General features: G+C 17.3%; 4 protein-coding genes across 9 annotated transcripts; 2 read left to right on the top strand and 2 right to left on the bottom strand.

Annotated features, from left to right (window-relative positions):
* Window positions 1-5: 5 nt before the first annotated feature.
* Window positions 6-6,500, bottom strand: LOC107996029 (odorant-binding protein 59a). 2 transcript variants are annotated; one of them, XM_062075709.1, is made up of 6 exons: window positions 5,425-6,500; window positions 1,293-1,531; window positions 641-857; window positions 500-535; window positions 237-428; window positions 6-113 (listed from the first exon to the last, which is right to left on the bottom strand). In XM_062075709.1, exons 1-6 carry the CDS (start codon window positions 5,485-5,487, stop codon window positions 90-92), a joined length of 771 nt encoding a protein of 256 aa, XP_061931693.1. In that variant the 5' UTR covers window positions 5,488-6,500; the 3' UTR covers window positions 6-89. The 2 variants fall into 2 exon arrangements, with proteins under 2 accessions (XP_061931693.1, XP_061931695.1); XM_062075711.1 differs by lacking the exon at window positions 5,425-6,500 and adding an exon at window positions 2,560-2,651.
* Window positions 2,730-9,916, top strand: LOC108001392 (uncharacterized). Of its 4 annotated transcripts, XM_028668410.2 has the most exons (5): window positions 2,730-2,901; window positions 6,562-6,714; window positions 8,160-8,292; window positions 8,371-8,452; window positions 8,777-9,916. In XM_028668410.2, the coding sequence occupies exons 2-5, from the start codon at window positions 6,616-6,618 to the stop codon at window positions 8,946-8,948; spliced, it is 486 nt and encodes a 161-aa protein (XP_028524211.1). In that variant the 5' UTR covers window positions 2,730-2,901; window positions 6,562-6,615; the 3' UTR covers window positions 8,949-9,916. The 4 variants fall into 4 exon arrangements, with proteins under 4 accessions (XP_028524211.1, XP_028524210.1, XP_061931696.1 ...); XM_028668409.2 differs by having other exon boundaries at window positions 2,736-2,901; window positions 8,160-8,452; XM_062075712.1 differs by having other exon boundaries at window positions 2,741-2,901; window positions 6,509-6,714; window positions 8,160-8,452.
* A 1,207-nt stretch (window positions 9,917-11,123) lies between these two features.
* Window positions 11,124-15,604, bottom strand: LOC108001389 (1-acyl-sn-glycerol-3-phosphate acyltransferase gamma). Of its 2 annotated transcripts, none has more exons than XM_017062376.3 (7): window positions 14,477-15,604; window positions 13,545-13,811; window positions 13,175-13,347; window positions 12,915-13,076; window positions 12,409-12,747; window positions 12,130-12,349; window positions 11,124-12,049 (listed from the first exon to the last, which is right to left on the bottom strand). In XM_017062376.3, the coding sequence occupies exons 2-7, from the start codon at window positions 13,723-13,725 to the stop codon at window positions 11,964-11,966; spliced, it is 1,161 nt and encodes a 386-aa protein (XP_016917865.1). In that variant the 5' UTR covers window positions 13,726-13,811; window positions 14,477-15,604; the 3' UTR covers window positions 11,124-11,963. The 2 variants fall into 2 exon arrangements, with proteins under 2 accessions (XP_016917865.1, XP_061931691.1); XM_062075707.1 differs by having other exon boundaries at window positions 14,778-14,823.
* Window positions 15,605-16,042: 438 nt separating this feature from the next.
* LOC108001391 (F-actin-capping protein subunit beta) lies at window positions 16,043-22,504 on the top strand. The gene is made up of 4 exons (XM_062075708.1): window positions 16,043-19,225; window positions 19,932-20,143; window positions 20,268-20,640; window positions 22,180-22,504. Exons 1-4 carry the CDS (start codon window positions 19,223-19,225, stop codon window positions 22,411-22,413), a joined length of 822 nt encoding a protein of 273 aa, XP_061931692.1. The 5' UTR covers window positions 16,043-19,222; the 3' UTR covers window positions 22,414-22,504.
* The last annotated feature ends 99 nt before the right edge of the window (window positions 22,505-22,603 follow it).

Genomic DNA, 22,603 nt, shown 5'->3' with positions numbered 1-22,603 from the left:
TCAAGTATTTTTTCAAATTTTACTATTTTGCATATTTAATTATATAAATATTTAGACATTTTTAAAATAATTTTATAAAAATATATTTTTTAATTTTCCCAATCTTCGCATTTCTGAAATAAAATATATGATTTACAAAATTATATATATAGCGATTTATAAAATTATTTTTCATAAAATTAAAATTATAAAAATATAATACAAATTAATATAAATTTTAATAAATTAAAACTTACTTGCTCTCCTTTTTCACTTAAACATTTTATTAAATTTTGTGAGAATTCACATTTTTCTCGTTTATTTGATTCAAGATAATGAAAACATTCTATAATTGATTCTTCAACAAAATCCTTTAATTCTGGATCTTGAATATTTTGACTCATTAATGAAATTACTGAATTTCTTTCTGGAAATCCTTTTTGATCAACCTATTATTTAACATATAGCTATAATTAATTAAATAAGATAAGTTTTTTATTTTAAATTCAATAATACTTACGACATTTAATTCATTAAAAAAACATTGTATAATACACTGTAACAAATTAGATAAAATATTAAAATAAAGTAATCTTATATGTAAAAATTAAATTATTATTAAAAATTAAAATATTTAATTTGAATAATTTATAATTCTTACATCTTGTTCTTGATTAGTATCATTATTGAAATACATATCTCCGTTATTCATATCTTTATTATTAAAATCACTTTTTCTATTGGGCAAATTTTTAGAATTCCAGAAATTTCGATTATTCATTTCATGAATATGTTTTATATTTTGTAAATATCTTGTATTTGCTTTAATTAATTGATCAGATGAATAAATATTTGTATCGCTATTTTTGTCAGAATTTCTATGCCAACAAATAAATTACAATGTATGAATGTTATAATAGAAATACAATAGAAAATTAAATATATATAATTAATAAATATGATATATTTATAATGACATAATATAATATAATATAATATATAATATATAATATTATAATAATAATATAATATAATACAATATAATATATTATAATTATATAACATTTTACATTAAGTTCTACTCTAAATATAATAAAAGAAATATTAAAAAAAAATTAATGTTATATATAATAATTTTCTAAAGATACAAATGTTTAAAATAAAATGATTTTTTATATTAATATTTTTATATTAATTTGTCTTATAAAATAAATTATATTTTTTTTTATTATGTATTTATTATGTTATATGATTTGTAATTTTCATTCAAAAAAAGATTAATTTTTATAAATTTAAATTATTAAATCACATACCTGTATTTTTGATTATTTGTAAATTCATTATATGAATGATTATTGTTTTTTTTATAAAAAATATTTTTGTCGTATACATTTTCATCGAAAATAAAGTCACTTCCTATATCATTGTTTTCTGTAGATATAGAATCATTCGAATTAATTGTATTTAAATCGATATGGCGATTTTTACAAGTTTTCAACACTTTTTGAAATTGTTCGTTCATTTCTTGATTTCCAGAATGACATCTTAAAGACTGAGATAAATTTTTGAATTTAAATCAATTTTTTAATGTAAATATTATTATAATTAATATAGTATAATTTTATACAAATAGAAATTTGTGTAAATTATAAGTGTAAATTATATAAAAATAGAAAGAAGAATGAACAAGTGATGTTTTGATAGAAACGATTTAGAAATTACATATATATGCATATAATTTTAAAAATTAATCTCGATAGGTATTTCGATCGCATAAATATTTTTGAATTCTTATCTATATTTTTTTTTATAATTTCAAAAAATATCATCATTCACATATTATCATATATTTTATATTTCATATCACAGTGAAAATTGTATGTAAAAATGATACAAGATTATTATTCGAAAAGTAATTTTAAATATTCTAATAAAATTATAGAATTGCAGATAAGAATTGTAGATAATATTTTAATATTCATTTTTATAAATTATTTATTAATCTGTATAATATATCGACATCACAGCGAAACTAACATCATCGAATAAATTATTATCGTCACTGAATTTTTAATTTTAATTAATACCAAATTATTTTATTTCTATATTTAAAACAAAAATATTTTTATAATATTGCTTGATGATTTCTTAGCAAAAAAATTTGCTTATTTCAAATTAAAGAAATATTAATAAAAACAGATGCATTTCAACTTTTAACTTTAATTTATTTGAGAAAGTAGAATCATATAATTATCAAGAATCATATGGTATTAAGAATAACTGAATAATTATTATTCAAAAATTGTAGGTTCTACAAAAAATTTTTCAAAATTGAAATTTTTTTCAAACTTGTGAATTTTAGAGAAAAAATGATTTGCAAATTTATATTCAGCATATTAAAATCTATAAGAATCTATATATATTTATTAAAAATTACATATTGAACAATATTATCTAATTGAATAACAATAATATCAACTTATTTTTTTTATTCTATTTATTTTAAGTCATTCTTTCTATTTTTCTATATTAATTAAATCTAAGTATAACATATTATATATTAAAAAAAAATGTTTTTACGTCACAAATTATCATAAGTGTGCATATATAATATTAATATGATTTTTTTATGACTTTTAATGAACTTTGGATAAGAAATAAGCTGTAAAAAGACAAAAAGTGGAATTTGAATTATATAACTCGTATCATTCTACATATATATTATATATGTACATATAATTGAAGATTTCAAGCAATATTTTGCAACCTTTGCAAAAACTTTTCGTTACGACATTCTTAACAAGTTATTAACAAAAAATATTGGTTAATTACGGAGCAAATAGACTAGTTGAACTATGATGATAGTGTTCGTTATGTGCATCAGTTTAAATACAAATAAGTTAAAGTAACACAAATAAAAAAGTAAGTTGAATATAACAAATATTTTTTTATTGACAAAAAATTATATCGAATTATATCTTATTTAAAAATAATGAAACTAACAAAATAACTAATTAACTAATTAATTGTTATTTATTAATGAAAATAAATAATATCAAATTCTGATATAAAAAGAATAAAAATTTTTCTAACAAATAAACGATAAATAATATATATTTAGAATAAAAAAATAAACGATACGTTATAATCTATAAATTAAAAAATAAACTAAAAAATAATTGATCAAATAAATATTATCAAGAGGCTGATTCACAGATGTCATTGATTATGAAATGCCTTACAGATTATCCAAATTTATCATCGGAGAAAAAATATGTCCCAATTAATATTACTCTTTTACATTTTAATATAAATTTAGAATTTGTTAAAGATTTCGTCATGTTTTGATCACTAGATATGATCACATATTGTACTTATAATATAGTTCATATTATCAAAAAGAAAAAACATCGTCTCATCTTTTCATCTATTCAATTTCAGCCAAAGATTTCAATTCGCGAATGCATTCATTATCTATTTAATTTCATGATTGCAAAGATTTAAATAAAAGTGTTTACTATTAAAGTATAATAATGCGGAAAAAAATTAAATTTAATTAGATTATAAATGATTACAATTTATCAATGTTGATAACTGTGCAGTGAAGTGAATGATAAATATGTTAATTTGAAGATATATTATCTTTATGTGTTATTTTTTAATGATGTTTTGACCTATATTCAGTTTTTCAGTAGTATTTAGCGCAAATTTATCAAGAATTAATTTAATATTAAGAAAGAATATCAGTATACTGTCAATGTTAAAGAAAAATATCAAAGTTTAAGTTGAATTTTTAGTGAATAATTGATTTCATCTATTTGACCAAGTTATTTTTTAATTTAATATAATTTGTAATAAAATGTTTATTTTTTTTATTTCAAATATATATTATTTATCATTTATTTATTAGAAAAATTTTATATTGTTTTTATCATAATTTGACATTATTCATTTTGAATAACGAATAAATATGTCTTTATCGATATATAGTTCTTAGACTTATTTGCTCTATTGACGGTACATTACATTACCATCACAGTTCCGTACGCGCTCTGTGATTGACATATTTTTTTATTAATAATTTATTAATGCTGTAACAAAAATTTCTGTAAGAAAAATATTGCTTAAAATTACTTTAGAAATTTTCAATTAACCAGTATTTACACATTTTGGAATATTTTATATATTTAGTATCAAAGAATTATCAGAGAAAATCATCATTAATTACAAAAATATAAATTAAATGACATATAATTATATATACACGATAAAACATATAACTGGAATAATCTTTTTTTGCTTATTTCATCAAAGATAAAGAAAAATTGTATGGTTTGATAAGATTTATATATTCATTTGTATTTATATACTCAAGATGTAGGTACTATTTTTTTTAACATGCAATAACACACTAGAAAAATGTAACTATTTTTAATGAAATTATGCTTTTTCGCATAAATCAATTGCTTTTTAACATTTATTTTATAATATTTTATAATTTTTAAAAAATTAATATAAAATACTCAAAAAATTTAAGATTTAAAATATAATTAAAATTTTGTTGAAAAATACATAATTATTCATAAAAATTCTCTTTAAAATTTAAAAAAATGAATTAAAATGACTTATTCTAATGTAATATATAATCAACTGTGATAAAAAATATTAAAAAACAATACGAAAAATCTATAACTGTGACATATTTAAATATCTTTTTATTAGAGTTGCATTATTTTGATATATATCATATATAATAAAAAAAAGTGAATATCTTCTATTAGAAAAATATTCCTTATCAACTCAATTTTTCCGTTTAAGATTTTTCTCTATCTTCAACGAAACCGAAATTACAACTCATTCTACTGCATATTTATATATTATTTAATGTGAATTTGCTTATTGAGATCCCTCATTTAGGTTATAGATTTTAATTCATTGATATCAAAAGTTTTTTACGAATAATTTGAAAATTAAAACAGATTGATTATGTCTAAAAAAAGTTAGAATATTAAAATCAAAATAATATTTCAAGTTTATTAAGATTGATAGGAAAGAAACTAATCGATAAATTGATCCATATAAATATAATGATCATAAATTATTTATCATAAAATTATATATACATATATATAAATCTGTCTCTGAAATTGAATTATTGAAATTATGAATGTATATTAATTAAAATATTTATATAAAAAAGAATATATTGAATAAACTCTTACTCATTCTATACTAGATATATTGTAATTATTTTTTTTTTAATATTTAATGAAAAATATAAATGAACGTTTCAAAAATAATAAATATACATAAAATATTTATATATATTCTAAAATTAATTTTAAGTAAAATTTTAGTTCATAATTTTATATATATAACAATTACTTATTTAATAATTTCATACATATATATAAAATAAATTTTTAATTTATAAAAATAACTTACTATTCCCTTATGAAGAAAAAGTAAAATAATGCAGTAGAAAATAAAGAAAACAAAATTTTCCATAATTTTTCTATATATACAGTCAATATTCTATTAAATTATCTTACAATTATTGAAACCATATTCGCTTAAAATCAAACATATATACGAAATTAACAGGAAAAAGTGATGACAATAATTGCATGTTATGTTATTCTACTATTAAAAAAAATTTGAATTCAATGTGCATTTCAATGACATGACATATCCTGAATTACTTCCTTCCACTCAAATATAAATTGTGTAATTTAATTGAAGAAAATATCATATTTTTCATTGTTTTTTTAAAATTATTTTTGTAATCAGAAAAATGTATTTTTAAATAATAACTAATAATACATTACATTTATGATAAAAATATTTATTTATTTTTTACATATTTAAAAAATTAAATAGTATTTAAAAGTATAAAAATTAAAAAACTCTAAAAATAATAAAAGAAATAATCTTTAGAATTTAAGTTATTTAAATTTATTGCAAAGTAAATATAGATTTTGAAAGTATTCATATAATAACTAATTTCATTAAAAACATTATAAAAATTTGATTGAAATAAAATTTCAAATAAATAAAATATATATTTTTTTATTTATTTAAAAATCTACAGAATAATCTAAATAATCCAAGAAAAAAATTCAATGTAGTACTAAAAATAATTTTTTATAAATATTTGTTATAATAAATATTAATTATATATATAACTTATAAATATCTCTAATTAAAAAGACAAAGTAATAGTTATATATACGAAAAAAAGTTGTTTATCTTAATTGATTAATTGATTGAAGTTGAATATGGAGAATAAATATTAAAATAATATAATAATAATTAAAATTTATGTGTATAATATATTTATCATTAAAAAATCAAAATAAATACAAAATTGATTTTTTGTTCTTGTTTATCATTGTAATTATAATTATAATAGAAATTTTTCATTTAAATAATAAGAATTGGATAAATCGATATTCAAATAAATAAATTTAAATAACAAAAATTTATTTAATCGGATAATATAAGATTAATTTCAATAAATAAAATATAGACAGAAAAGAAAGAAAGTTCATATAATTTACTGCTATTTAAAAAATTCAATAGTATAAAAATCTTAAAAAAAAATTGGAGGGGAGAATAATAGAAGAGAAAGGGAATATGAAAGTGATTGGGAAAACAAGAAAGATTACTGACAAATTTAACAGAGAATTGTTGTTCTTCTATCATCAGAAACACAAAATGTGTTTTAAATTATTTGTAAGTAAAAATTTATTTCTATTATTTTCACAAAAATTACAAAATCCATTATTAAATCTTTGAATAATCTTTGAATAATTTAATTTTAATGAAAGATAAAGAGTTATTTGATATTTTTAATTTTTTCATATAAATAAATTATAAGAATATAATATAAATCTAAAAATAACAAAAAATAAAAAAAAATATTGTATATAAAATTGTGGTATAAATTGTGCTATAAATATATTAAAAAGTTTTATCTCTTTTTATATTTTTTTAAATCGTAAAAAAACATGCAAAAAGAATTATGTAAAATAAAAAAAATATAAATATACTATATCGTATATACTGAAAATTTGAAATATTCATACAAAATATATACAAAATTTCTATTTTTATAAATATAAATATAAAAAACAAAATATAATTTTTATAACATTTTTTGCGAATTAATATTTTATTATTATTAATATTTATATTTTTTAATTAATATTCGTTTTGCAACTATATTAAATTAAATAAAATATGTTACATGTATATATTATTATTATTATATTATTAAAATATATATATATATATAAAATAAAAGAAAAAATAAAAAAAAATTATTATTATAAAATATAAAATATAAATTATTATAAAATATAATAATTTATTTCAAAATAACTTATTGTGATAATTCTTTTTTTTAAAACATTTTGAGAATTTTAATACATATGTTAATTTTACACTGTTATTAATATAATAATTTATTAAATTATTATGATCATTTATAATAAATTATAAATTATCATCATCATCAATAAATTATTTTAAAACAAAAAAAATATATAAATAAAAATAATATAAATATTATTAATCTTTCATATTCTATGAAAATCCATTATTAAATGAATATTTTATCTTATATTCAATATTTATTTATAATTTTATAAAACACTATTTTAAAATATTTTTTTCTTGTTTTCATTTATAATTTTTTTTTCAGAAATTGGAAACTTGAAAACTTTATATAATCAATAAATAAATTAAATTATTTATTATAAATTTAAATTTTCTTTTTAGATTGTAAATTTTTTAAATTTTAAAATAAAAGTTTATGATTTTCTTTAAAAATTTGTTATTATTTTTATTAGTATAATAAAACAGAAATTTTGTTCAACTTATATATATTTGTTGAAATTTATTATATAATAATAAGTATAATTCAATAAAAAAAATAATGAATAACAAAAACATTTAAAATTTATCTTAAAACAAATAAAAATTAATTGATAATTAGAATTTCTTTTTTTTTAGTTAAAAATCAGAAGCATGAATAATAAATGAAGCATGTGTAATAAATTAAAAAAATTAGTAATAAGTATTATATTATTTAAAAATTAGTAATAAGTATTATATTATTTAAAAAAAATAATTACGTAATATTTTTATAAAAATATATTTTTTATAAATATATTTAGCTGTTAATGAGTATAATGATGACCAATGTTTCACGGGCCAAAGATCAGCAATTTTACAAAGAAAATCAACTATTGTTAAATGACAATATAAAACCAATACTAAAGAAAAATAATGAACAATTATTAGAAACAAGTAAAGATGTTAAAACTACAATAAATAAATATATAAAAATAAAAAAAGAAGAAAATATTGATCCTTGGAAATTTTTAGAACATAGAGATCGAATACAATTTCAAATAGAAGGCTATGATGGACCACAAACATATATTTTTGGATTTGATACTGGATATGGGTTTGTAATTCGAATTTTAACTGAATTTTGTTCACAATACAATTAAATTAATAAAATTGATTTATTTTAATTATGATTGATTATTAAATTATATAAATGAATAATATAAATGATTATAATTATGATTAGATAATTATCATTTAATAAATTTCTAATTATTATTTGTAAAAATTAATTTATTTATTACAAATAATGCATTTTGTATATATGAGTATATGTGCAAATATATGTGTAACATGTGTAAATATACATAAAATTATAAAAATTTTGCTTAGATGTATTTAATTAAAAATATATCATATAGATATTATATATTTCTTTCAGAAATAATAGACAATATAGATTGGAAGAAAAACATCGTAATGGTACAATAAAAGGACAATATGGTTATTATGATGCGAAAGGAAAATTAAAGAAAATTCGATATTTAGCTACACCTTTTAAAGGATATACTGAAATACATCATGAAAGTAATATACAAAAGAGAAAAAATTAAGAAATTATTCATTCTTTTCAATTATATAATACTTCAAGATCTTAAATTTTATATATTTTATAATATAAATAAAACAATTCGCTTCTAATAAAAATTAATAAAATCAATAAATCAATAAAATAAGATTAAAAAGAACTGAATAATTGAAGAATTTTTTCTCTATAACTTTATGTATAATGGAAACTAAAAATTGAATATTGTAGAAATTAAAAAAAACAATTTATAGATTAAATCATTTATTTGGCAATAGCAACAACTATACAAAAAAAACAAAAATCAAAGTTAAAGATAAATATGTTAATATCAAGAAGATTATTAAGAAAATATATATATCCGCGCGTTCACGCGCGTGCGCGTGTGTGTATGTATACGTATATATATTTTTATACATGAAATCAAATCTCGAAATCTGTTATATTCGATCCAATTAAATGAAATTAATTTCATTGAAAAAATTTTTATAACATATATTAGTTTTCGTAAAAAAATAAGAAAAAAATAAAATTTTTTGATTTAAAATTTAATCATATATATATAATCATGCATATATATCTATTATGCATGAAATTATGATTAAAATATGACTTTAAGTACGAAATGCAATGTCTATCTTGTTTATATAATATTTACATCATAATCCAGAGATTCTAAATGCAATTGAAATTGAAATAATATTTTATTAGAAATATTTTATTATTAACAATATTATCGAAAACGATGTATTTGTTTTTGTACATAATTTTATTCTATATTTCTTGCTATTTTTTCAGAAAAAATCAATTTTCTGTCAGCTTGATATGTGATTGCACCTTATATATAAAACGATATATAAATTTAATCTTAAGATTAAATGAAATCTTTTTATATAAAACTAAATACTATTTCTCTTTTTTCAAATATATTAAATATGTTATATATTTATAAACACATATAAATGTAATATAATATAATAAATGTATTAATTTCAATACTTTTTAAAATAATTGATTTTAATCTATATATTATATAAATAATTTTTCCAAATATTATTTAATTAAATAGAATTCAATAGAGTTTAATTAAATAGAGTTTCAATAAAAAAAATTTATTGAAATTGATATTAATAGATTTGTTATTAATAAATTTTAAATCAATAAATTTAAAATTAAAATAATTTTCTATTATAAATAAAAAAAAAAATATCAATTTTATACGATATTATTATAGGAAAAAAAAGAAATAAAATAAATTTACATCAATGGTAACAAAAACAATATTTGAAACATGAAATAAATTCTTCAATTGGTGTAACATAAATAATAAGTGATATTACATATAAAATCGGAATATGACTGAATTCGGACTTTTATAACGTGTATATATATATATATATATATATATATATATATATATATATATATATATATATATAACATTCGTACATATATGTGTATAACCGTTTTCAAAAAAATTTGAATAAAAGATAAAATATATTTTTAACTCTTCGTTAACAAATATTAGATCTTGCGAAATTGAAGTAATGACTATTTATTATTATTTAAAATTTTATAAAAAAATAAGAGAAGAAATTATGAAAAATTCTTTCATTAGAATTAAGCGTAATTTGAAATCATATTAGCAAAGATAATATCATTTTTTGATGTCACTACAATGTTATGATCGCAACTATTTTTAGAGCAAGCAGATCAATATGTATAAATAATATTTTATATAAAAATTTATTTTCAATTTAAACAATAAAAATTTGTTATAAATAAAAATGTCCGCTATGCATATATGTCTTCTAGAATTAATAAAGTTGATTATTTTTAATATTTATGCATAGTGGAATTATTCGTATAAAAAATATGTTATTTAAAATAAAGTTTTAAAATTATATTTTTAGAAATTTAATTTCTTTCGAAATATTATACGTTGACTTATGCTAATAAAAAATTTCAATTTTTTTAAAACAATTATTTTCATATTTTATTTATCTTCAATTAATTTTTTTTTAATTGAAACTTTTTTATATTATCTTTTTTTATATCTTATATCTATTTTATTATCTTATTATCTTTATTATATTTATTATATTTATTATCTTAAATTTTTATATAAAATAAATTTTATTTACTTCTCAGAAATTAAATTTTTATAATATTAAAAAAAGAAAGTAAAAGAGTAAAAAACAAATTTAGTACTTAAAAAATATTTTATAATTATTGTAATCAAAATTTTTTTCTTAAAATATTTAAATATTTTTGAATTAACATATGCTTCATTGAATTTTTCATTTAAACCATTAAATTTTTGAAAAAATTTATTGCAAAATCATATATATTTTTTTTTTTTGCATTTTAAATACTATATTTTTTTCGATAATTATGATTTTTGCAATATTACAAATATAATTCTTAATATAAATCTTATGTATGTAAAGAAATCTATTATTCATGATAATGTAAGAGGCATATGATCTATATAATTGGAACAAAAAAACAAAAATAGAAAGTATTAAATATATAATAGCAAATGAAAACTTAAAACTTTGAAAGAAGAGGAAAGAGAAAGACGCGCGCGCGCCCACACACACACAGAGATATAAAACAAAGATTATATATTATATTACATATATTAACTAACTAACAATTCATATAGAAAAACTGAATATATATATATAATTAATTAACTACAAATTGTTTGATATTTAAAGCTTTTATCTAATATTACATACGTATATATTCCTAAAATATTAATTAAAATTAATCCAATAAATTAATATAATTAAAAATTATAATATAGTTTAAAAATTTTATATGTTTATAATACACACGCGCGCGCGCGCACACACACACACATAGTTTTTTTTCTATATATCTTCTTGCAAGTATTACAAACATTTTTTTATATTGTAATTTTGTAATGTAATCTCTCTCTCTCTCTCTTTGTTTCTTTCGCGCACGCGCGCATGCTATCTATCTTTTCACTTAAAAAAAAGAAAAAAAGAAAGTAATATAATTTTTTGCTCTTTTCTTACTTCAATTTTTTATCACCAGTTCCATATGATGAACTACTACTTATTTTGGATATTCCTATCGTTTTTTGCATAAGTATGTAAACTGAAAAAATTTGAAGTTAAATATTAATATTAACAATGGAAATAATTGCACAAAACTATATCATATTAAAATATTCTTACATAAAAGAATAGTACCAATTCCAATCGAAAAATAAATAGTCGAACCAGATAGAAAAAGATTAATCAAATAATAAATCATTGGTACTACTACTATCATTGTCCAGCAAATTGTATTAATGAGTGAATAATATCTTCTCTTTAATGTAATTTTATCTACTTTGGCTACTCCACTAGTTGCAAAAAAATCACCTGTTTTTTCAAAACTTTCTGCCATACGATCCTAAAAGAAAATAAGATAAATTTTATAACCAATTTTATTAATTTTAAATAAAATCATACTTTTTTCTCATAAAGTTTATGTAACCATTCTGCAGCAGCTTCTTGATCTTCTGGTATTTCTTTCATAGGTATCCTCTGCATATATATGTGCCCTAAAATCCGTTTTCCTAATAGCAAATTTGTTATTGTTGGTTTCACAGAATCATTTGATTTGAATTGCACTTGCATATTATAAATTGCAGGTATTTTATCCCGCATATATGGTATGCTTGCTGTAAAACCTTTTGTTCGTGGTGTTAAATGGTATTTTAATATCGGAAGACCTTCTTTTTGGGCAAACTTTTGACTAGCTTCTAATTTTTGTGGTGTGATCCGTGTTCCCTCAGGACATAAAAGTAACTATCATTTCAAATAAAAAATTTAAATTAATTTATATAAAACTGAAAGCTCCAAAATTAAGTTATGATAATATAATAAATATATTATACTAAAAATTACAATAAAAATGTCACAATTAAAAAATAATTAAATTAAAATTTAAATGTTAAACAAAAAATTTTAATTACCGATATATTATCTGGATAATTTCCAAATTCACGAATTTGAGAACGAATTATTTCTTTATCTTTCTCCCAATTTCTTTCCAAAAAAATATATTCAGAAAATTTCCATCCCCAACCTAATGTTGGAATATATTGTAATGATTTTTTTACATATGCTTTGCAATTCTGAAATATACAAAATTTTATAACAATAAAATGTAACTTATCTTTTTATTTACTCTTTTTATAAAGAATTATTTATGATTCATATATATGTAACTAACACCAAGTATTCCTTTACGTTCACACAGAACCCAACCAATAAGCCAATCTACTTCATAACTATGATTCATTAATATATATCCATGTTCTTCTCCAAAATGTTTTTCAAGATCATTTCTATCCATATACAATATAAAATCTGATCCAGACCACCATTCTATTAAAAAAACCAACTCTGAAAATTTAATACTAATTTAATACTAAATTTAATATAATATTAGAAAAATTCTTTTTCTTAATTTTTTTAATAATTAAAATATCAAAAATTTATAAAAAAAATAGTTTTAAAGAATTATATATTAAAATATAATTAAATTAAAATAAAAATCAAAAAATTTAAAATAAGAATAGAATCTCAAAATAACAACTTACGACTATAAAAAGAATAGCAAAAATAATAATTAATCTTGCGATAACAATATCTGGAAAAAGGTCTGAGACCAAAGTACAAAAGACACTGGAAGAAATTGGTTATCAAACCCGTAGTAAAAAATGTTATGGCAAATATCAGATGAATCACGGTGGATTGCTTCAACACTGATAATAATCCCATCTTCCACAATTTTTTGGATATGAATTTAATTTTAAGGATAAAGCATACATATATAAATATTTTTCATAAATACCAAATTTTAAAATCTGTAATAAAAGAATTAATAATGTATGTAAATTTATATAATAAAATTTAAATATTAATAATAATTCAATTGTGATTAATAAATTATTATTTTAATTTTCTTAATCCTTCTAATTCTTTAATTCTTATTATATATATATATATATATATACTTAAATTGAAAAAAGAAATGTAGAAATTTAAAATTTTATTTTATCAAATATAATTACTTATATACAATAATCTTTAAAAAAAACTATTTTAAATCTTATGAACATTAAAAAGTTTAATTATATATTATTTAATAGAATATATTTTAAAAAATCATAATTTATTTAAAATAAATTATTTTTAAATTAAATAATAATTAAAATAATTTATTTAAAATAAATTATTTTTAAATTAAATAATAATTAAAATTTCTATTTAATTAATTATTTATAATATAAATATTTTTACAAAATAAAATTATTTTAAGAAATATTAGAAAATTATTTTAATTTAAATACTATACAATTGCATAATTTAATATTATTGAAGATAAAAAAAATATTTATTCAATAAAAAATACAATAAAAATTTTTTATAAAAACTTATAATATATAGTTTATAAAATAAAATTATAATTTCAATTAATTTTAGAAAAAAATATTTAAATTGTTTAACAGATTTTTATAATTCAACTCACCGAACTTAAATTATTTTTAAAATTTTATTCGTATTATTATAGAAATCCAGGTAGATATAATATATTTGTTAAAGTCACGAAGTGAAAACGTAGCGAAAAGTAATTAATCGGAGGAACTTCAATTTTTAATTATTGAATTTATTAATAACATCATTAATATTTATGCGAAATTATTGATATAGAGAATTATAATATTATCTATTAATAAATATATTTCTTTTCTGTATGAGAAATCCTCGTTAACAAAAGTAAAGTTATCCCCACCATTTCCTGGAACTGATTTAACGAAAGGAATACTTACGTTATTTTTTCCTTATCATCGATAATGTCTACTAATAAGAGAGTAATATATGAAAAATTAGAAAAATAAAACTTTTATGTTCTTTATTTTATAATTATTAGATCATTGTATTCAAATTTATAAGATTCTTCTAATAAAAATAATATCAAATTCCATATTTAAATTATTTAAATATAATAAATTTGAATTATATGCATTATATAATGATAAAAAAATAATATACATGTCTCTCTATTTCATTCAGACTTAATGTTCCTTATTTCGCAATTGCTAAAAAGTGAATGAATATATCTATAATATAGTAATCTCTAAAAACGATATGAATATATAATACATATTATATATATATACATATACTTTTTTAAATAAAAATTTACTAAATTTCAAACATTCTAAATAAAAATACTCTTTAAAAATATAAATATGCAGCTTATTTAGGATACAATTCATAATGAATTTGGTAACAGTGTCCAGATATTTCTATGTAACGAAATGTTATGAAATGTTTATTTTTGATAAATAAATTATTATTTTTGATTTTGGGTAAATAATAACAAATTTAATATTAAGTATTTTGATTATCATATATACGAAGTATATATATACATAGAAAATATAATATAGAAAATATTAAATTTCAAAATATTTTAAACAATATTGTTTCATAAATTAAAATTTATACAAAACTATGGAAAAAAAGAAAAGAATAATATAAATTATGAAAAAATTATTTGTACTGATTATAAATAAAATATATTGTTATTATATTATATAAATACTATTATATTATGTAAATATATTATATTACATAAATATAGAAATTTACATTGCAATTATTGAGATAATATATATTATATTATCTTATATTATTATTATTATTATTATTATTATTATTATTATATATTATTATATATATATATATATATATATATATATTGTATACATATATATATAGATGATTTTAATTACTTTCTATTAGAAAACCAATATATTGAACAAATGTAATATTTTTCTCTTTTTATAAATGAATACTACAAATAATCATTTAAATTGATTACAAATTATAGTAAATTCTGTAAAATTTAAATTAGTCTTTTAAATATTTTAATTCAAAAATATTTTTAAGAATAAATATGCAATATTATTTATAATTATTTATTTTTTCAATTTCAACATATTACCAATATATATATATAAGATAATAATTAAATTACAACTAACATTAAAATTTAGCACTACTACTAATTAATTTATTTTAATTTTTTTTTTCTATTTTGTACGTTTTTCTTATTTAAAATCTATTTTTGCATATTAAAAAGGAAATATGTGTAGTTGCAAGTCTTATTTTTTTACTTTTTATTTTTTTTCTTTGTTATGAATATCATAAATATGCATAAATTATTATATAAATATATTATATTATTACATATTCATTATATAAAATATATTGTATTGTTATATATATATTATATAATAATAATCTTAGAATTATAAAAAAATATGAATTTGAAACTTGAAACAACATTTAAAACTGGAAAATATATGATAAAATTTAATATATTTCTATCATCAAAGTTTAACATGTTTTTAAAAGTTTATAGAACTTGCTATAATTCATACAAAATTGATATAATATAAACTTTGATATATTTTTTATATATTTTTTCAATTCATTAACATAATTTGATAATCAAATCTTGTAATATTTTATATTTCTTTGGTAATATTTTAGAACATTTGAAGAAAAATACAAATCCATCGAAAAAACCAAAAAAGAAAAAAGTTTGAAAAAAAAAAATAATAGTTAGATTAGAAAATATGTTGGTTAAAGATAATTTGTATTAAAGATTTCAAAAATCTACAAAGAAAAGTAATGGAAATAAGAATAATCATGAAACCTTATTTTCTCAAGAGAAAATTATAAAAACCAATATATTTGGAGTAGTTATTATATTTCAAGATTTCAAAATATTCATATTTATATTAATCTTATATATTTACATGAACATTTTGTTACAGATAATAATATATAAAATAAATGTAGAATGAAAATTGCAAGTCAGATCAGTAGAATTAAAATATAAATATTATATTTATTTATAAATATGTTACATACAGTATGTTTCTTTTAATATTTATTCATGATTATTTTTTAAATATTGAAAATATGAAAAAGTATTTTAAATAAACATTATATGACATCTCAAATATGATAATAACATATGATGATAATTGTTTGAGATAATGGAAAAAACTGTATGAAAGTTACAATACATTTTTTTTCATAAAATCCATGTTATTGCACATTCTTATAGCTAATATTAAGGTATTTAAAATACTATTTATATATTTTTCGTAAATTAATATTGAATTATTAATTTTTAAATTTTCCAGTATTAATATTACATTATGAAAAGATTGAATTTATTGAATAAAATTTATATATCATGATGGTTCTAAAAAGAATTGATTGTGTATTTATATCAATATCGAATTATAAAAAACAAGAAATATGTAGTTTTGATAAGATAATGCAAACTTATATCATATATAATAAGAAATGATTAAGTGAAAATTTTTAAAATGAAATGTAGATTAAAATTTTATTTTTAAAATTTTAAATATGCTTATTATAACATATTTTAAAAATTATAATTTCAAAAAAATTGAAATATTAATAATATTTAATCTATATTTATATTCTTACTTAAATTTAAATAAAATAATAACAATATATAGTTTACAAAAAAATTATTTATTTATATTATTGCATTATTATAATTATTGATTAAGATAAAATAGTTTTGGTAAGTTTATTTCTTAGATTTAAGAATGAAATAAAGTATCATGAAATGTATTTATACATAATCATAATATAATTATATACTTTTAATAAATAAAAATTTAAAGATTTTTCAATAAAATTATATAAAATACTATATTTTTTTGAAATTTTTCATACTTGTATCATTATTAGTAATTATTTAAAAATTATTCCTAGAAAAATATATAATTTCATTTTTGTCTCACATATCGAATGTATTCATTATTCATTATTTTCATTTTATTCATTATTCATTATTCATTATTCAGTATTCATTATTTTGAATTATCTTTTGTTGAAACTCACAAATGATATTACATTTTTCTCTTACTTAAATTTAAAGTATCATTCTTATATTCAAAATGTTATATTATTCCAAAAATCTTATAACATCTATAAATTGAAGATATATATGAAATAATTTCAAACATTTTATCTTTGTAAAAACTTTCATTATGTCTTTGTTAACAATTTATTAACAAAAACACTAGCCAATTACGGAGCGCGTAGTCAAATCTCACTACATGTAACCGACTATGAACAAGTCCAAAGCAACATATGTCATAAAAAGTATATTGAATATGAGATATATGAATATAAATATTATATTACGAAAAAAAAGATAATATTCAATTCATTTTCTTTGAGATATATATAGCTTGATTTATATATATATTCTAAGCTTATACGACATTGAATATATTTAATAAGATTTTAAAAATAATGCGAATTTGATTAATTATTTTTAATAGAATATAATCAAAATAAAAATAGGAAATATATATTGACTAAAATTTAAAAATTACAAATATCATATAACATCGTATCAATGAATGAAGAAGTAGCATGTTTATCATATCTTTTATTCATAAATAATATCATATTTCTTCATTATCTTTGCTTCAATTTGATTCGTATATTCTCATACATAGCCCACATTTATATATATTTATCATTTAAAGACTACATAAATGAAAACAATTTCCTATTTCTTGTAAAGATTTAATATCTATTCGGTATCAATTTAATGTCATCTTATAATTGAATTATTTACTATCAAACTTATTATCTCATTAATATTCTTAAAGAATATAAAAATATTATTAAAATATATATTGATTTAATATATTGATTTAATATTATTATTATTTAATATTTAATATTGATTTTTACGAAATTAGATTATTTTTATAAGAAACATTTTTAATAAACATTTAATTAATAAATATTTCAAATAATAAATTTAATTGAAACTTTCTATAAATAGCAATTGTTTATACATTTTTAAGAATTAAATATATTATATATAACAAACTCATTAATTTTCATTTAATTAATTTATTTTAATAATTATTTATTTCAAAATACTTATTATTCTATTAAAAATTTTTAAATTTTTTCCTTATTATATAATATATATGATAATTTTCATTCATGTTAAGTTGATAGAATTGTATTACTTATTGGCCAATCAACAGTTATCTTGACACGCCCCTTGAATATTCGTTTTCGGTGAATGCAGGTCAGAGAATAAACATTTCTGATAAATTTTTCATTGATTTTATAATTTTTATTGATTAATGCTCTGATTGATTTTCATAAAATCTTCTAATAATTTAAAATGGTAAGTTAAATATTTTTTTACCAACTGTAATATTATTCTTTTTTATTGATAAAAATCAAAATTAATATTAAAATTTTTAAATAATGTTTAATATAATAAAATTTATATTTATATATATGAAAATATATAAAATTTATTATTTTAAATTAGCTTTTGAGAAAGTTTATTAAAAATGTTTATTATCATAATAATTTAAGAAAAATTTATATTTAACCTCAAATGAAATAAATGTCAAAATGGCGTTATTCATTGACATATATGGAAATTTTAATTTTCCGAATTTTTAAAAAATTGAAAATATAAATTTATTATATATATCTTTATAATTTTAATATTAATAATTTTTTATATAAATATTTTATGTATAATCTGTTCATATTAATGAATTAAAGTTAATAATTTAAAATATATTTTTTTGTTTTTTATTGGCAATTAATTGTGATTAATAAAAGTTTATAATCTATCGCTCTTTTAATTATATCGAATTAAAACTATAAAATTTTAAAAATAAAATCAATTATATTTTAAAAATTAACATTTTATTCATTTTAACATTTGATTCATTTAATTTTTTAATTTTATTATGGATATATAAAAAAAAACAAATTATTTTCATTCAATATATAACTGATATTGTAAAAAATAATTAAAATATTCTAATTATAAAATAATAAAAATTAAATTGAATTAATTTTTAATTTTGGAGACGGAGCAACAAATGGATTGTGCATTGGATTTAATGAGAAGATTACCACCGCAACAAATTGAAAAGAATTTAAGTGATTTAATAGATCTAGTGCCATCTCTTTGTGAAGATCTTTTATCTTCTGTTGATCAACCTTTAAAAATTGCAAAAGATAAAGAATCTGGAAAAGATTATTTACTTTGTGATTATAATAGAGATGGAGATTCTTACAGGTAATTATAAAAAAGTGCTTTGTTTTTCTAGCAACATTATATTTACTTTATTATATTTATTTTATTATAGTTCTTATATTAATTCTATTGTAAATATAATATTTATTATAAAATTATTTTGTAGATCCCCTTGGAGTAATACATATGATCCCCCTTTAGAAGATGGCTCAATGCCATCTGAAAGACTTAGAAAATTAGAGATAGATGCAAATCACGCATTTGATCAATATAGAGAGCTCTATTTTGAAGGTGGAGTTTCTTCTGTTTATCTCTGGGATTTAGATCATGGTTTTGCAGCAGTAATATTGATTAAAAAAGCAGGCGATGGTTCAAAGAAAATTAAAGGTTGTTGGGATTCAATTCATGTAGTAGAAGTTCAAGAAAAATCTAGTGGAAGAATCGCACATTATAAATTAACTTCTACTGCAATGCTTTGGTTACAAACTAATAAACATGGATCTGGAACAATGAATCTTGGTGGAAGTCTTACTAGACAGGTTTGTGAATATTTTTTGTAATTTCTTTTTACTTTTTAATTATAAGTTTTTCATAATTAATATTTATACAAGATGTTTTATTAGATGTTATCAGATAAATTTATCTGAAATTTATTAAAGAAATAAATAAATAATTTATTAAATAAGTAAATAGAGAAGTAATAATTTTGTGATAAATAAATTATACGTTTATATATTTGTATAAGAAATTTTATAAAATAATTAGATTCCATGCAAGATATTTCATATTTTTTATAAATTAAATGGATTTAGTGAAATACTAAAAAAATTATACTTAATTTGCATACATGATTTAATAGTATGTACAATAATAATAATATATATAATTTTGTAAATTATTTACTATTTATCTTGATTATACATATGTTAATATATAATTAAAGAGATTTATTATAGAAGTCAATCTTTATATTATATCTTTAAATTTAAGATTGCAGAATATTCATACAGAAAAAATAAATTTCAATTAAAATTTAATATAAAATGTTTAAATATTTTCATTAAATTTTGAGCTAAAAGAATTCTTAAAACATATTATTTTCCTTAATTTTTTTAATAAATATGTAAAACAAAATGAATTATTGAAACTATCCTGCTTTTGGAAAAATTTATTTGTATTAATAAGAAATCAAAAATATTAAAAAATAAATTAAAATGTAAATCATATTACGAACATAAGTATAAACAAAAAGAAATTAAACATTATTAGGATTTACTTTATGTAGATAAAAATTAAATATATATTTAATATATTTATAATTTAATAAATTATATATATTTAATATATTTGAAACATTTTCAAAACAAAACCTTTTACCTTTAAAATATTTATTTTAAATTTATTTTTTTATTTATTTTAAGAAATCTTATGTATATTTTAAGAATCTATTTTTTCAAAAATGACTTTATTTTAAAAAATTTTATTTTATTTTTTTTTTATATTTTATAAAGAGTTATATTCTGTTTAATAGTATTATGTGTTGCAAAATATCTTGTATAATGTCCAATGAATATATAGTATATTTCAAAAATGTAGGAACATTCGTTAGAGATTTCTAAGTAATTTCAAGCAACATTTTATAAAAATTTTTGTTATGATTTTGTTAATGAGTTATTAACAAAAAATATTATAAACTAATATTATACTTTATTTATTATTTGTGATATAATATTTGATATAATTTTTTATTGATAAAAAAATTATTTATTTTAACACACTTTTTTTGACATGTTGCTTAAACTTGTTCGTGTTCAATCGACATATGTAGCCAATGCTACTATCGTAATTTGACTAAGCTATGCATTCCGTAATTGGCTAATATTTTGATTAACAATTCATTAATAAGGCCATACGAAAGTTTTTACAAAAGAAAATATTGCTTGAAATTATCTCAGGAATTAGTTAATGGATGTTTCTATATTTTTAGGGTACTGTGTGCACGCACACGCATATCTGTATATTTATCAAAATTAATTCAAGATTAAATTATTATTTAAATATAGTTAAATTTTTTTTAGGTTGAACAAGATGCTCAAATAAGTGAAAATTCTCCGCATATTGCTAATATTGGTCGTATGGTTGAAGATATGGAAAACAAAATCCGAAATACGCTAAACGAAATTTATTTTGGAAAAACAAAAGATATTGTAAATGGTTTAAGATCTGTTCAATCATTAGCTGATCAAAGACAACAAGCCGCTCTTAGGCAGGATCTCGCGGCAGCTTTGCAAAGGAGAAATGCAAATAATTGATCTTATAAAGAAGATCAACTTTCTTTCAATTGTGAGGATTGTCAATAAAAAAAAAAGAAAAAACAAAGAAATCATAATAATGAAATTAAAATTCTAATTGTTGCAATTATTATGATATAAAAGACAATTTCCTGTGATATACAGGGTGCAACGGTAAAGATGAATTTTTCCTGGAGTATTAATTAAAGAA

The sequence above is a fragment of the Apis cerana genome, linkage group LG5 (assembly GCF_029169275.1).
Source record: "Apis cerana isolate GH-2021 linkage group LG5, AcerK_1.0, whole genome shotgun sequence".
In the NCBI taxonomy this organism is placed as follows: Eukaryota; Metazoa; Arthropoda; class Insecta; order Hymenoptera; family Apidae; genus Apis; species Apis cerana.
This window is presented reverse-complemented; position numbering and strand designations above follow the sequence as displayed.